Here is a 17,092-nt window from a genome sequence, read left to right as displayed (position 1 = left end):
AGGACTCCTAAAGGGGACACGTTCTGACTTAACCAAAGGGCGAGACGGCCCAACACCAAGCCCCGCCCTGCCAGCAGGCACCTTGTTCTTCAGCATCCCCTTGGGGCCAATCACATTTTCAAAGATGTGTTTTCCCACATGGGCATCCACTGCTGAGAGGGGATCATCGAAGACGTAAATGTCAGCGTTGGAGTACACGGCCCGGGCCAGGCTCACGCGCTGCTTCTGGCCCCCAGACAGGTTCACGCCCTGGGGAGAGACATACACAGGAGTGGGTTTCCTGGGAAATCTTGAGACTCACGATACGTAGAAGCAGGCCGAGTGTGGTGTGATCCCAGAACTTTGGGAGGCCAAGGTGGAAGGACTGCTTGAGGCCAGGGGTTTGAGACCAGCCTGAGCAATATAGGGAGACCTTGTCTCTACAAAAAAAAAAAAAAAAAAGAAAGAAAAGAAAAAATTAGCCAAGCCTGCTGATGTGCGCCTGTAGTTCCAGCTATTCAGGAGGCTGAGTGGGAAGATGGCTTGAGCCCAGGAGTTTGAGGCTGCAACGAGCTATGGCTGGGCCACTGCACTCCAGCCTGGGCGACAGAATGAGACCCTGTCTCTTTAAACAAGAAAGAAAGAAAGGCATAGAGCCTGCTCAGGACACAGCAGGTCCCGGCTGAAGGCCCTGCAGAGCTGCGCCCACCTCCTCTTCTTTAAGTTTGATGCTGAAGGCATGAGGTCACGCCTGCACAAACCTGGAGCCAGGCCCCAGCTCCACCACCACCAAGGATGGGATCACAGGCACAGGGTTTAGCCCCACCTGTCAACTGGGCAAAAGAGAAAACCTGAGTCTCCCGTGAGGTGCTGAGCAGGGGACCTGGCGCAGAGCGAGTGCTCAGCGAAGGGTGGCTGACGGCACCAAATCATGTTGACCAGTGGGAAGGCCCTGATCCCTTAGTCTCATGGAAGGCGCTGGTGGACGTGGTCATATTATTGTTACTGCTGCTGTTGGTGACAGCTGCCGTGTTTGCCATCTTACTCTGGATCTGTCACTGTCCGGCAAAGCCACATATAGGTGAAGCAAGGCTCCGGCCTGGGGACGCTGAAATCCAGCCCACATCCCAGTCACCAGGAGGAAGGACAATGCATGGACCAGCAGCAGCGCCAGCTCCCAACATGACAGATAAGCCAACGTCGTTTCCCTATTTGGCTGGAAATCACAGGTTACTGCCCAGCCCCTCCTGAGATGCCTGCCCTGACTCCTATGCACTGAGGTGGGGTCCTGGCAGCCGCGTGCCTTCTTTTTGTTTTTGGAGACAGAATCTCACTCTGTCGCCCAGGCTGGAGTGCAGTGGCACAACCTCGGCTCACTGTAATCTCCGCTTCCCAGGTTCTCCTCTCACCTCAGCCCCCTAAGTGGCTGGGACCACAGGTGCACGGCACCATGCCTGGCAACTTTTTGTATTTTTAGTAGCGGTGGGTTTTCACCATGTTGCCCAGGCTGGTCTCGAACTCCTTGACCTCAGGCAATCCTCCCACCTTGGTCTCCCAAAGTGCTGGGATTATAGGCGTGAGCTACCGCGCCCGGCCAATAACTCATTTTTTATTTCCAAGGAGCTGCAGACTTATCTCAATTTTTAAACATCATTCACCACGTAAGAAAGCCGACAGAGCCCCTGGCTTGTAACTAAAAACAGAAATGGGCCAGTGCTTTGCACTCTTGATCTTCCAAGAGGGGACACACCAGACGACCACCACGGGGTGCCAGAGCAAAGTGGCCAGGCAAGCAGCAGGGGAGGCACCCCAGGCCTGGAAGGCTCAGACCAAGGTGTGGAGGTGGGCAGGGGCTGAGGGTTGCTGTGAAGCAGCAGGAAAACCTGGGGGGATGGAGCACAGCAGGAGGGAGGGTCTGCAGTGGTGAGAGGCAGAGAATGGCCCTTTTAGAGATGACAAAATGAGCAGGTAACAACATGGACACAGGAACCATGCTCTCTGCAGCTCTGTGGCTGTGTGGCCTCAGGTAAGTCACTTGGCCTCTCTGTGCCTCCTTTTCCTCAATGATTACCTAGGTATAACAACAAATTCCACCCATGGGCTGGCTGTGAGGAAGAATTACATGTAAAATGTTTAGCATAGTTCCCAACATACAGAAAATACTCAAGTTATGGGCCAGGCGAGGTGGTTAACATCTGTAATCCCAGCATTGTGAGAGGCTGAGGTGGGCAGATCACCTAAGGCCAGGAGTTCAAGATCAGCATGGCCAACACAGCTAAATCCCATCTCTACTAAAAATACAGAAATTAGCCGTGCATGGTGGCAGGGGCCTGTAGTCCCAGCTATTCAAGAGGCTGAGGGAGGAGAATCACTTGAACTCAGGAGGCAGAGGCTGCAATGAGCCAAGAGTGTGCCACTACACTCTAGCCTGGGCGACAGAGAGAGACTCCATTTCAAAAAAAAAAAAAAAAGAACTTTGAGAGGCTGAGGCCAGCCGATCACTTGAGGTCAGGAGTTAGACACCAACCTGGCCAACATGGTGAAACCCTGCCTCGACTAAAAATACAAAAATTAGCCAAGTGTGGTGATATGCACCTGTAATTCCAGCCCCTCAGGAAGCTGAGGCAGGAGAATCACCTGAACCCGGGAGGCAGAGGTTGCAGTGAGCTGAGATCGTGCCACTGCACTCCAGCCTGGGCAAGAGAGCGAGACTCCATCTCAAAAATAAATAAATAAATAAAAAGAAAGAAAGAAAAGAAAGAGAAAATGCTCAGTAAGTGTTAGCTATTGTGCTATTTTCAGTATTATGGCTATCTTGACAGGGACCGTGAACATCTGAATCATCGACTCCCCTCCTCCCAACAGCATGCCCTCTGTCATGTGACTCTGCAGTCATGTGACCACAAAGGTAGCATACACTTCCTTCTTGGTCCCTTGCCTTTGAGCTTGGCCAAGTGACTTGCTTTGTGAGTAGAAGGAACAGTGTTCTTTAAGGGACATTGCATGCTTTTTGGGGGGCCTATCTTGGGCCTCTGCTGCCACCATGAGAAGAGCCCCCCTTTGGAAAGCTGTGGACCCCTCACCCCGGTCCCCAGCAAAAGCTCTGTAAGGGAGACCTGAGCCACACCCACAGCCTGGACCCAAGTTCAGCTGGCCTGCAGAGTGCAGCAGAGCCGCCCAGCTGAGCCCTGCCGGGTCAGCTGATAGCAGCAGACTCACAGACCACTGAGATTGTGAGAGCATTTGTTACACAGCAACAGCTGACTGATTCAGGGGCCAACATCCAACCTATACTGACCTTCTCGCCAATCTCTGTCCGATCCCCGCTGGGCAGGATTTCCAGGTCTGGGAGGAGGGCACAGGCCTGTATCACGGACCTGTAATATGGTTCCTCCAGCTGACATCCAAAAAGGATGTTTTCTCGGAGAGAATCATTCTGAATCCAGGCCTGCTGTGGCACATAGGCCACGGAGCCCTAAGTTGCAAATGGAGAACGAGGTGAGACAGACACACAGACAGATCTGATCAATGAGACAACAGCTGGCCCACCCGCCTGCTAGGAGGGCCTCACTTCGCAAGTCATTTTCATCACAACTATTGCTTTGGCAAGAGGGAAACTGACTCACAAAGGACAACAGATGCCAGGGCTGGGATCAGAACCCACAGCAGGTGAATCACTGACTCCAATATCAGGAGTCAAAGAGTTGATATCCTCGTTGATAAGATTACAGTTATTTACTTAGTAGCTAGCTATTAACTCAATGCCTACAGTGGTGATCAAAACCCCTGCTTCCAAAGAGTGGAAGTCCCTAACGTGACGGAAAACTACTTGATTACAGTTACGGTGGATGCGAAGATAAAAAGATATATGACACTTTCTAAGAGTCTAACTTGACTAGGCGCGGTGGCTCATACCTGTAATCCCAGCACTTTGGGAGGCCGAGGCAGGCAGACTGCTTGAGGTCAGGAGTTCAAAGCCACCCTGGGCAACATAGAGAAATCCCATCTCTAAAAAAAATAGAAAAATTAGCCAGGCATGGCGCTGTGCATCTGTAGTCCCAGCTACTTGGGAGGCTGAGGTGGGAGGATCACCTGAGCCCAGGAAATGGAGGTACCACGAGCTGAGATTGCACCGCGCCACTGCACTCCAGCCTGGACCACAGAGCAAGATCCTGTCTCAAAAAAATTAAAAGACTGACCTAGTTTGGGACATCCGGGAAGGATCTTTGAGGAAATATCCTTGCTAAAAATTGAAGCAAAGACTCCTATATCAAAGCATCCATTTCAAAGGCTTATTTTTATTTCCATATGTCAGGTATCACAAACAGCATGAGAATAAAGGCTAGAGTAAGGATATTTGTTTTGTGTATTTTGCTAATGAAAATGCTGAGGTAGTTAATTCTCTATATATTTACTATGTTTGTAGAAACAAAATCTTGCCATGTTGCTAAGCCTGGTCTCAAACTCCTGGCCTCAAGCAATCCTCTTGCCTTGGCCTCCTGAAGTGCTGGGATTATAGGCATGAGCCATCATGCTCAGCTCAAACATATGTTTAGACAAGAACCAAAAAGTGAAGAATGAGTCACTTTCATGAGGAGAAGAGGGAAGAGCATTCAAGTCCGAGGGAACAGCACATGCAAAGGCCTGGAAGTGAAAAGTACTTGGCACATTCAAGGAACGGAAAGGCCAGTGTGACAGGAACATCGATCAACCCTGTGAGGGAACAACTGGCAGAAAACACACCAGGGACAGCAAGGGGGCCTATAGGTGGTGGGGAGCATGGGCTTTATCAGAAGGGCAAGGGGAACCCCTGAAGATTTTTTTTTTGACACAAAGCCTTGCTGTCGCTCAGGCTGGAATACCGTGGCAAGATCTCAGCTCACTGCAATCTCTGCCTCCGGGCTCAAGGGATTCTCCTTCCTCAGCCTCCTGAGTAGCTGGGACTAAAGGCGCACACCACCAGGCCCACTGATTTTTGTATTTTTAGTAGAGACGGGGTTTCGCTATGCTGGTCAGGCTGGTCTCAAACTCCTGACCTCAGGTGATCAACCTGCCTCAGCCTCCCAAGTGCTGGGATTACAGATGTGAGCCACCGCGCCCAGCCAGAAGATTCTTGAATAAGGGAATTCTAGAGAGGGCAAAGCTGACAGCAGGTCCCAGGTACCCTCATTCTTACTCTAAATTCTCAAATAATTAACCTGCTGACTTGAATATCCTAACTTTTAAAAAGCCAAAATGTCAACAGTGGTGCCTTACCATAGAACCCACAGAAAATTCAGACATAATATACACAAACCACACCGACTAAAACATTTGGGAAAAGATAAATATTTTATATACATTTCTAGCACTCCCCTTACCTAGGCAAAACAACCAATAATAAATAATCATCTGGCCTGAAATGCTAATAGTGCCAGGATAGCAGAAAGCTGGGGTTAAGGAAACAGAAAGCAATGTGGATCCCATCCGGATTTGGAATTTTCTTCCATTAATCTAGCTCTCATGGTTCATTCATCTTATTTTATGTCAGGAACTTGACAGTAATGATAAAACATTTCTTAAAACAACAGTTAAAGGTCATTAATTTGGACCCAATCACAATGTATACTTTCTAAAGGCATTGTATAATCAAAGAAAGGGTTTTGCTCTGAAATAAAATCAATGTCATAAACTAGACCAGGAGCGGTGGCTCACGCCTGTAATCCCAGCACTTTGGGAAGCCGAGATGGGGAGATCACCTGAGGTTAGGAGTTCTAGACTACCCAGGTCAACACGGTAAAATCCCGTCTTTACTGAAAATACAAAAATTAGCTGGATGCAGTAATGGTGGGTGCCTATAATCCCAGCTACTCAAGAGGCTAAGACAGGAGAATCGGTTGAACCCAGGAGGCAGAGGTTGCAGTGAGTCAAGATCACACGACTGCACTCCAGCCTGGGCAACAAAAAAAACTCTGTCTCAAAAAAACCCACAACAACAAACAACGTCATAAACTTGACATTCCCAAAGGCAGATTCCAAGAGACAAATGTGCAGTTGCACAGACACTAAAGAGGTGCGGACAAGTACACCTGGGACACAAAAGGTTAAACAGTTAATAGATTTTTTCTCCTTGCAGGACTTGTCAGAGCCTTTAATTTGCTAATGTTTACTGTAAGTCTCCAAGAGGGAGGGGGCTGGAGTATGCATTATTTCCCACGCTTGTTTGAGCCTGGGGTTCTTTATCGCCCAAATGTCCTGCAAGATGAGCTGCCTGCAGACCACACTCCTGGAAATGCTGGTAGCAAAACTTCCAGGGACGTATTGTTACACTAGGAAAAGGCCTTCATGGGGAGTGAACTAAATGCAAACAAAGGCTGTTGATTTCCAGTGGGGATTATTTGTAAAGGAGCCTCTTAAGCTCACTCCTGGGGAATTTCAACTTACTTCGAAGTACACTGTGTATCTAAAAGCAGTAAAACTGCAGTCTTCTTTTAGCTCCATATTAAGAATTCGACACTAAAAATTTAAACTGTTCCCTTTAAAAAATGTTCTAAGAAAATATTCCAACCACATAAACATTTTTGTTTTGTTACATTTATAAGAATAGATACTCAGAGATCCATAAAGATAAAGAACAATCCAAAAAGACCCAAACAGACCAAGAGACACTCAGTGACAGGCAGAGACGCAAGGGAAGGAGACACAGGCTGCGTACCAGGGAGTCTTCATGTGTCTACTAAGTATTTATTAAGTGGCCAAATGCGGTGACTCACACCTGTAATCCCAGCACTTTGGGAGACAGAGGTGTGCAGATCACTTGAGGTCAGGAGTTTGAGACCAGCCTGGCCAACATGGTAAAACACCGTCTCTACTAAAAAAATATAAAAATTAGCTGGGCATGGTGGCGCATGCCTGTAATCCTAGCTATTCGGGAGGCTGAGGGAGAATCGCTTGGACCCAGGAGGCAGAGGCTGCAGTGAGCCGAGATCACACCACTTCACTCCAGCCTGCGGGACAGAGCCTGACCGTGTCTCAAAAAAAAAAAAAATAATAATAATGATAATAATAATAATAAAATAACAGCTTAATAAGGAGGTAACAAAATAAATATTTATTAAGTGCCTACTATATACTGGGCACTATTTTAAGTGCTGGGAGACAGATGGAAATAAATGATACCAAAATCCTGCCTTCTAGGACAGCACGGAACAGAACAGAAAGAACGAGAGAGAAAGAGACAGTGGAAAGATACAGGAGGAAGAGGAAAAGAGACGTTGCTGCTTTCGCTTCTGGCACAGGGACAGTCAAAAGAAACACCAGCATTTCTGAGCTTTTCCTCAGACCACCAGCTTCCCCACTGCCCCTCCCCGCTGGTCCTCATCCTACCTTGATAGCCACGTGCCCCTCCACTTTGTCCATCTCAGCCAAGAGGGCTGAGAGCAGGGACGACTTTCCGCAGCCCACCTGGCCCACCACGGCCACCAAAGCACCTTCGGGGATGGAGAAGGTGATGCTGAAACGACACAACACACCTGGCTCAGCCACGCTGAATGAGGCCTGCCGGGCTAATGCCCATGGCCACCGAGCCTCAATTTACCCCAAGTAGATAGAGAGAAAGACAGACAAAAGGCAAGACTGTACTAAACACTGAAGGCCTCAACATTCCTTCCACTTCTACTGCTGAGTTCAGTTCAGTGACCTGTCTCACGGGGCCTCCAGGTGGGAGGTAGGTGACAGGTGTCCCTTAGAGAAGAGAGGCACGGAGTAACCTGAGAGATCCTGTCACAGTGGGCTTCTGGAACAGTTTTTGCCCCTCAGAGAGGCAGGAACTTCACTGGGGGCATGATGCAAGGTCTGAAAGGAGAGGACACCTCAAGACAAACTGGGGCCAGGCACGGTAGCTCATGCCAGTGCTGGTAATCCCAGCACTCTGGGAGGCCAACACAGGCGGATCACGAGGTCAGGAGCTCGAGACCAGCCTGGCCAACATGGTGAAACCCCGTTTCTACTGAAAATATAAAAATTAGCCAGGCGCGGTGGCAGGGCCTGTGGTCCCAGCTACTCAGGAGGCTGAGGCACAAGAATCACTTGAACCCAAGACGCAGAGGTTACAGTGAGCTGAGATCGTGCCACTGAACTCCGGTCTGGGCAAGAGCGTGAGACTCTGTCTCAGAAAATAAATAAACCAAAAAACTCTGACAGAAAAGCAGGCGTGTCCCACACACAGAAACATGGGGAGAGCCGGAGAAAGGTGTAAAGGGGTGAAGGCACAGGGTGTAACCAGGGATGCGATGGCACTGAGGTAGGTAGTGGCCAGACCTGGGAGCACCTTGAAATATGCCCTGGAAGGACGCTGTGCTACAACACCTGAACTCTGCCAGCCGGGAGCCACCAAAGGGTTGAAAAGGGAAACGCGTATGAATAAATCTGAGTTGAATTTCAGGAAGATGTCTCTATTGAAATCATCCTTTAACGAACAGCAGAAAGCAAAATAAAATAAGCTCAGCATTCTCCCAGCAAGAACGGCTGTCAATGGGGCAGGTCAACCCCAGGCCACTCCCACTGCTGACGGCACCTCCAGAGCAGGGTTTCCATCCTCCCAGGGAAGGGAGGGCACATCCAAACCTTTGCTGGACTCACTTATATGGAATGTGCTTTTATTTTTTATTTACCTGTATTTAGTTACTTAAGTATTTATTTATTTTTTTTGAGACAAGAGTCTCACTCTGTGGCCCAGGCTGGAGTACAGTGGCTCAATCTTGGCTCACTGAAAACTGTGCCTCCCAGGTTCAAATGATTCTTGTGCCTCAGCCTCCCAAGTAGCTGGGATTACAGGCGAGCGCCACCACATCCAGCTAACTTTTGTGTTTTTAGTACAGATGGGGTTTCCCCACGTTGGCCAGGCTGGTCTCGAACTGCTGACCTCCAGTGATCTGCCCGCCTCAGCCTCCCACAGTGCTGGGATTACAGGCATGCACCACCATGCCCAGCTAATTTTTTTATTTTTAGTAGTGACAGGGTTTCACCATGTTGGCCAGGCTGGTCTCAGACTTCGGACTTCAGGTGATGTGCCCACCTTGGCCTCCCAAAGTGCTGGGATTCTGTGCTTTTTAACTGCCACCTTTCTGATTTCAGAGTATTAGTGGAAATGCTGATAGTCGTTGCTGTCACTGATTGTTTCATTCTTATGACACTGCTGCGTGGTGACACTCATCAGGCTTTTTGTTCCTGTGCTGGGAGGGGAAAGGATTATGGGGCCTGCGTGGGCAGGAAGCCCAGTGAGACAGTACCTGCCACTGTCCACGTGAGACTGAAATATTCTTACAGGCTGATGAGAGAAAAGGGTTAGAGAAAGGTTCTGGGGGCTCATGGGGGGAAGGTAACTGAACAGGAAAACCATTGGGTCAGGAAAGGGACACAGATACAGATTAGTTGTGCAGCTCAACAAGACAGAACAGCTACAATTGAAGCAGGCAGGATTTAAGTTAGACATGAGGAAGAACTTCCTAAGCATGCATTACCCCCATGAATTTTCAATGCAGGCTTCCTACAGATTCTTTTCTCTGGAGAGTTTCTCTCCTTCATGATAAAATACAGCAGTGATTTGGCTACCCAGGCATGAGCTAAACCTCTAAAAGGGTCCCATCACCCTTGTGTTTTGCGGATTCCTTAAGGGGGCCTAAAAAGCTGTTGATCAAGGCCTCTGGTCAGAAAAAAATGAGAGGTGCTTGACAAGTTGCCTGGGGATAAGGTCAATTTCCTAGACTTCATGTGCTTTGGAAAGGTAAGGACTGTAGGGTGTGGGGTGCCAGATAGAAAGCTGGCAAGAAAGGGTGAGCTGGGCAGCTGAGGGGCACTGGAGTTCAGCAGCATCACAGCCTCTGACTGAGACTGGCCAATCAGCACACTCAGTGTCTGAAGGCATAGCGATTGCCTCACAGAGGGCACAGGACCCAATCTGTGTCAATAAGAAGCAGGCAGTTCTCCTAACAGTGGGATACACAGTGGGAGCTGTTGGGACCATTTACCATCACAAGTGGAGAGGATGCATGAGGATAAAGCAGACCAGGAGAAAGTGAAACAAAGAAAATATGAAGAAAGTTCCGATGGCAGAGTCCCTGGATCACACCGCACCTGAAAGTAGAACCTCCTCTCAGTTATGCGAGCCAAGAATCTCCTGTATTGTCTAAGTCTAGCTGTCCAAGGCTGCTGTAACTTACAATCACAGGGAACCCTCTGTGCTAGGCATCTGTGTCTGCTTCTCACGACAGCCTAAGCAGGTGTATCTGCACCCCACTGTCCAGATGGGTAAGCTAAGTCTTAGAAAGGCAAAGTGAGTTGTTCAAGGTCACAGAGAGGGAACACGGTGGGAGTTCGAATCCACGTTTGACAAAAGCCCTGTGGCTCTCTCCACGCCATCACGTGTGTCCACGTCCCGGCTTACCCATTCAGTGTGGGTGGGTCGCTCCTGGCCCAGGTGAATGTGGCATTCCTCACGGTGATGCTGTTCGTGCCCCCGCCTACAAAGCAGAGACATGTCAGGCACAGGCTGAGCTGTGGGACTCCACATCAACAGAACGCTCTCTTTCTCTGCTTGAGTGGTTCAACCCCAGACGCTTGGCACGAATGGCGCTAGGCATTATTATCTGGTGGCATCAGCCACGGGTTCTGAAAGAAGAAACTCAACCTGCAGTTTTGGAGGCAGCCCCAGACCCAGAAAGCAGAAGGAAACTGCAAGAAGCTTTGTCCTTGTAAGATGGGGTTGCGCCATCTGGACGATCATCTCGGGAGATCACTGCAGAGGCGGGGGCCGCATGACAATTACTCAATGCTCTCGATGCCCTGGCCCTTCTCAGGCAGGTTCGGGGCAGCTCCAGCTGGGAGGGCCGAGCAGTGGCCAAGGTCAGTGGGAAACAGCTGGCGTCCACATGCAAACCTCTCTCAACTGGGGTGGCCAGCATCAGACCGCTGGGCCCTCCTTGAGGTTCAAAGGGAGGTCGTTCACCCTTCTCCCCACGTCCTCTATCTGTCTTCCTCCCCCAGCCACACCACCCTACACACAGCACATCACAGCAGGTGGATCTTTCTAAAACATCCATCACGATAAACTCAAAAAGAGAGGATACGGAACAGGAAATGTGGTATGAGGGCACAGGGAAGGGGAGAGTGTTGGAGACAAGACACATGTTAACTGATTCCATGTTTCTGTCTTCTTCTGAGACAGGATCTGGCTTCTGCACCGAGGCTAGAGCGCAGTGGTGCGATCTCGGCTCACTGCAACCTCCATCTCCCAGGCGCAGGCGATTCTCCCACTTCAGCCTCCTGAGCAACTGGGACTACAGGATGTGCACCATCACACCCAGCTAATTTTTTTTTGTATTTTTTGTAGAGATGGGGTCTTGACATGTTGCTCAGCCTGGTCTCGAACTCTTGGCCTCAAGTGATCTGCTTGCCTCGGCCTTCCAAAGTGCCGGGATTACAGGCATGAGACACCATGCCCGGCCAGCTCCACACTTCTAAAGCTCCTAGCACCTCTGTCTTCTTTTACTCTTCTTCCTGTTATTTTCCTTTTACTTCATGTCTCTCACTTAAAACAAAAGCAGGCCAGTCGCAGGGGCTCATGCCTGTAATCCCAACACTTTGGGAGACCGAGGCGGGCAGATCACCTGATGTCAGGAGTTCGAGACCAGCCTGGCCAACATGGTGAAACCCCGTATCTACTAAAAATACAAACATTAGCCAGGTGTGGTAGCGCATGCCTGTAGTCCCAGCTACTTGGGAGTCTGAGACAGGAGAACCGCTTGAAACCAAGGCAGAGGTCGCAGAGAGCCAAGATCGTGCCACTGCACTCCAGCCTGGGCAACAGAGTGAAACTCTGTCTCAAAAAAAAAAAGAAAACGAAAAAGAAAAAACAGAAAAGCAGCTCTCTGAATTATGAGCCACCTTAAGACCATCTAGAGATAATACAGGAGTATTTTTTGTTTAAGTTGTCAAATGAAGAAATAACTTCCTCCATGCACCAAAAAAACAAAAAACCTACAGAGAGAGGAAGGTGCTGGTTAACCTAGATTAACTTTCTCCCTCAGCTCTTCTAAAAGAGTGGACATGGAATGAGGAAACTGGGAGTTGCTATTTAAGCAATTTAAGAAAAGCCACTGGAGAGAGAGAGGTTGCAGAGAACGGTTAGCTTGGGAGCTGGGAGCAGCCAAGGGGGCCCCCACTGGCTAGAGCGTGCTAAACATTCCAGGAAGTCCAACCACCTAGGAGGCCACTATTAGGGCAGGAAGGAGGGGCTGGGGTGCAGGCGGCACCCGGGGGCCTAGGGGTTTCCTGATGCTTGCATTGAGCTGTGAACAACTTCAGTAGCAAGAAACCACCCCCCGCCCACCGCCGGCCACCTCAAATTTCAGACTGTGTTTAGCAGACAAATTTGACCCCAGAGTAGATGGAATCATTGCCTTATGATGTGAGGGGATGTGGGACACTGGGACAGCAGAAACCAGATGACCACAGCCCAGGGGTGTTGGGAGGAAGAGTTCAGCATCCACTTGGGCCACAGTTCTCAACTGGAGGCAACTGTGTCCCTCAAGGCACATCTGGCAATGTCTGGAGCCATTTTTGGTTGCCAAAATTGGGGTGGACACTACTGTATCTAATGGGTAGAGTCCAGGGTTGCTGCTCAACATCCCACAGTGCACAGGACAGTCCCCAACCACAAAGAACAATGTGTCTCCAGATGTCAGTAGCGCCCAGGATAAAAAACCCCACACCAGGGGGCTGAGCTGAAGACGCTGAGACCATCTCACTCAGACCAGAGACGTGACAACTCCCAGGATCTCTTTATCATCTTCTATGCACCAGGTGCCGTGTCAAACGTGTCAAATGTTTAGGTGCCACTAAAGATACCTGAGCGCCTGCGAGGTGCCAGACACAGCTCACGCGGTATAACCGACGTTTACACACATTTAATCTTCTGACATTGGACTCTGGAGCCAGACTGTACGGGTTTGAATCCTGGGGCTACCACTTCGTACCTGGGTAGCCACAGGCAAGTTAGTTAACTTCTCTGTGCCTTCGTTTGTTTCTTTTTTGAGACAGGGTCTCACTCTGACACCCAGGCTGGAGTACAGTGGCATGATCATAGCTCACTATAGCCTTGAACTCCCGGGCTCAGCCAATCCTCCTGCCTCAGCCTCTCAAGTAACTAGGACTACAGGTGCACCACCATGCCTGGTGAATTTTTTAATTTTTGTAGAGATGAGGTCTCACTACATTACCCAAGGTGGTCTCAAACTCCTGGCCTCAAGCAATCCTCCAGCCTTGGCCTCCCAAAGTACTAGGATTATAGGTACGAGCCACTGCACCCAGCCTGTGCCTCACTTTTTCATCTGTAAAATACAGCTGACAATCATGCAATCAACTTCAGAGGGCTGCGGTGGGGTGTCTATGAGGCAGTGCACACAGGGCACTTCTCACAATGCTTGGCACATAGCAGGTGCTCAGTAAATCTCAGTGAGGCAACACCCTATGGCCAGGAAGAGCATGGACTCTACCGATGGGCTGTGGGTGTGAATGCTGGTTCTTCTTTTCATCAGCTGTGCAATCTCCGGCAAGTTTCAGAGACCAGTTTCTTCATCTGGAAAATGGGGGTTTCCATCACCCTCCTCCAGGGGTACCATGGTGAGTAATGGACAAGTTGGGACATTGACATCCTTGGAACGGAATCTGCATGACAGAGGCTTTATAAGTGAACGTGTCACTGCACTTAGTGCCATTAATATTTATTATTATTATTATTTTTTTTTTTTTTTTGAGATGAAGTCTCACTCTTTGCCCTGGCTGGAGTGCAGTGGCGCGATCTTGGCTCACTGCAACCTCCGCCTCCTGGGTTCAAGTGATTCTCCTGCCTCAGCCTCCTGAGTAGTTGGGATTACAGGTGCCCAACACCATGTCCAGCTAATTTTTGTATTTTCAGTAGAGACGGGGTTTCACCATGTTGGCCAGGCTGATCTCAAACTCCTGACCTCAAGTGATCCACCTGCCTCAGCTCCCCAAAGTGCTGGGATTACAGGTGTGAGCCACTGTGCCCGGCCTAATATTTATTATTAAGTGCCTAGAGAGATGGTTACAAACAACATCCCTGGCTCAGGGGGATGGGCTGGGAAACGATAAATTAACAAGCTACAAAACAAACAAACCTGCCAATAAAAATGCATGGCCAGGTGCAGTGGCTCACATCTGTCATCTCAGCAATTTGGGAGGCTGAGGCAGAGGGATCCTTGAGCCCAGCAGTTCAAGACCAACTTGAGGAACAAAGCAAGACCTTGTCTCTCCAAATAAAAAAATTTAATATTGAAAAAAAAAAAAAGGCCAGGAGAAGTGGCTCATGCCTATAAGCCCAGCACTTTGGGAGGCTAAGGCAGGTGGATTGCTTGAGCTGAGGAGTTCGAGACCGGCCTGGACAACATGGTGAAACCCTGTCTCTACAAAACATACCAAAATATTATCCAAGTATGGTGCTGTGTGTGCCTGTAGTTCCAGCTACTTGGGAGGCTAAGGTCAGAGGATCACCTGAGCCCGCGAAATCAAGGCTGCAATGACAGCTGTGACTGCGCCACTGCACTCCAGCCTGGGAAATGGAATGAGACCCTGTCTCAAAAAAAAAAAAAAATAATCCAAGTAACACTCAGCCAAAGAAAGGTACTTTTGTTTCCCTGATCTAGATAAAACTGAGGCTCAGACCTAAGTCTACACAGCTTGTGGGTGATGGAGGCTGGCCAGCCTCCAGAGTTCTCATTTAGCCCAGAATAGAATCAAGGTCAAAGCCTTGGAAAGTGACTCCCAGGGGGAAGCCTCAAGCAGCTGCTGCCCCTCAGCAAGAAAACAAAAATGCAAGTGCAAGTTCACCCTCCTGGGAAGTGTGAGACAGGACAGAAGCCCAGGAGGCCAGGCTTCCCTTCCCTTCTGCAGGCTCTGCAGAACCCTTGTCCCACGGGGTCTCGCAGACAAGCGGCTGGGCAGAGTCAAACCTGAGGGCAGCCAAGGGAAAGAAATGCAAGTAGGGAGGACCCAGTGGGAGATGGGAAGGCGGCCACTTCCAGAAGCCAGGACCGAACACACACATACCGTCTTTGACAGGCCGTCGCTCGATGCTGTCAGGTTCCAGCTCCTCATGGGAGAGAAAGATCCTCAGGCGTTTGAGGGAGACACTTGCATATACAGAGAGCAATGGCAGGGGAGAGTTATTTTTAAAAAGCATTTTTGCAAAACCAACCAAGGTTAACTTTCAAGGGTTTCCCCGGGTGTGGAGGGGCACACACCCTCCCTTATTTCTGAAGGTCCCACATTTCTTAGAACCAGTGTATACTTTAGAATTAAACAAAACAAAACAAAACAAGAAACAGGTTTTGGTTCTGCTTTGTTTTAAAAGCCCACAAAAGGTATTTCAGAAAAAATGGGCGAATGGCTGGGCACGGTAGCTCAAACCTGTAATCCCAGCACTTTGGGAGGCCGAGGCAGGCAGATCACTTGAGGTCAGGAGTTTGAGACCAGCCTGGCCAACATGGTGAAACCCTGCCTCAGCTAAAAAAAAAAAAAATACATAAAATTAGCCTGGCGTGGTGGCACGCACCTGCAATCCCAGCTACTCGGGAGGCTGAGGCAGAAGAATCACTTGAACCTGGGAAGGCAGAGGTCGCAGTGAGCCAAGATCATGTCACTGCACTCCAGCCTGGGCGACAGACTGAGGCTCCATTTCAAAAAATAAATAAATAAAAATAAAAACAAAAGAAGAAAAGGGCAGAGGCCTGGTGGAAAAGGGACTCTGGAAACGTAACAGCAAATGCAACAGAGCCAATTCAAACAGCCCAATGGGACAGGCATTTCTGAGATACTCCAGAAAACTTGGATATGGGCTGAGTATTATTGTAAAAACTTATTGTTAGTTTGCTTAGACATGATGATGGTATTACATTATGTAGAAAGAAATGCATGCTGAAATATTTGTGGGTAGAATGTAAGGGGTCTGAGATTTGCTTTAAAATTATTCGGCAAATAAAGGAAAGAATGAAGGGATAGACAGCAGAGTTTAGCATCAAAAACAAATGAAGGGAAAGAGGGACAAGGGAGGGATACTGAAAAAGAATGAGATAAATCAACTGTGGCAAAATGTTTTGGGTTTTTTTGTTTGTTTTTGAGACGGAGTCTCGCTCTGTCACCCAGGCTGGAGTGCAGTGGCGCAATCTCAGCTCACTGCAAGCTCCACCTCCCGGGTTCACAACATTCTCCTGCCTGAGCCTCCCGAGTAGCTGGGATTACAGGCGCCTGCCACCACACCTGGCTAATTTTTTTGTATTTATAGCAGAGACAGAGTTTCACCGTGTTAGCCAGGATGGTCTCAATCTCCTGACCTCATGATCCACCCACCTCGACCTCCCAAAGTGCTGGGATTATAGGCATGAGCCACTGTGCTCAGCCTTGGTTTCTTTATTTGAGACAGAGTCTTGCTCTGTTGCCCAGGCTGGAGTGCAGTGGTGCAAACATAACTCACTGCAGCCTCAAACTCCTAGGCTCAAGCGATCCTTCTGCCTCAGCCTCCCATGTAGTCACTGCAGGCGTGCACCCCACACCCATTTTGTTATTTTTTGTAGAGTAGGGGTCTCATTGCCCAGGCTGATTTTGAACTCCTGGGCTGAAGCAATCCTACCACCTCAGCCTCCCACAGTGCTGGGATTATAGGTGTGAGCCACTGTGCCCAGCCAAAAAATGCTGATGTTGAATCTGAGTGATGTGTACATGGGGTTCATGTTGTATTATTTCCTTTCTTGGAGACTGAGTCTCACTCAGTCGCCCAGGCTGGAGTGCAGTGGTGCAATCTCAGCTCACTGCAACCTCGGCAACCTCCACCTCCCGGGTTCAAGCGATTCTCGTGTCTCAGCCTCCAGATTAGCTGGGATTACAGGCACCCACCAACACATCTGGCTAATTTTTGTATTTTTAGTAGAGACAGGGTTTCCCCATGTTGGCCAAGCTGGTCTCGAACTCCTGACCTCAGCTGATCTGCCTGCCTTGGTCTCCCAAAGTGCTGGGAATGCAGGTGTGAGCCATCATGCCTGGCTTTTTTTTTTTCTTTTTC

At 49.2% G+C, this 17,092-nt stretch overlaps 1 protein-coding gene across 1 annotated transcript in view; it reads right to left on the bottom strand.

Moving 5' to 3' along the window:
* The window catches only part of LOC115933079 (titin-like), a 135,926-nt gene that overhangs the window by 39,340 nt on the left and 79,494 nt on the right, over positions 1 to 17,092 (bottom strand). Inside the window, 5 exon segments of the mRNA XM_063699593.1 lie at positions 82 to 249; positions 3,278 to 3,454; positions 7,345 to 7,471; positions 10,403 to 10,478; positions 15,085 to 15,172. Coding sequence (XP_063555663.1) covers positions 82 to 249; positions 3,278 to 3,454; positions 7,345 to 7,471; positions 10,403 to 10,478; positions 15,085 to 15,172 — 636 coding nt within the window.

The sequence above is a fragment of the Gorilla gorilla genome, chromosome 18 (assembly GCF_029281585.2).
Source record: "Gorilla gorilla gorilla isolate KB3781 chromosome 18, NHGRI_mGorGor1-v2.1_pri, whole genome shotgun sequence".
In the NCBI taxonomy this organism is placed as follows: Eukaryota; Metazoa; Chordata; class Mammalia; order Primates; family Hominidae; genus Gorilla; species Gorilla gorilla.
The sequence above is the reverse complement of the archived record's forward strand: the minus strand, read 5'-3'. Positions and strand labels throughout refer to the sequence as shown.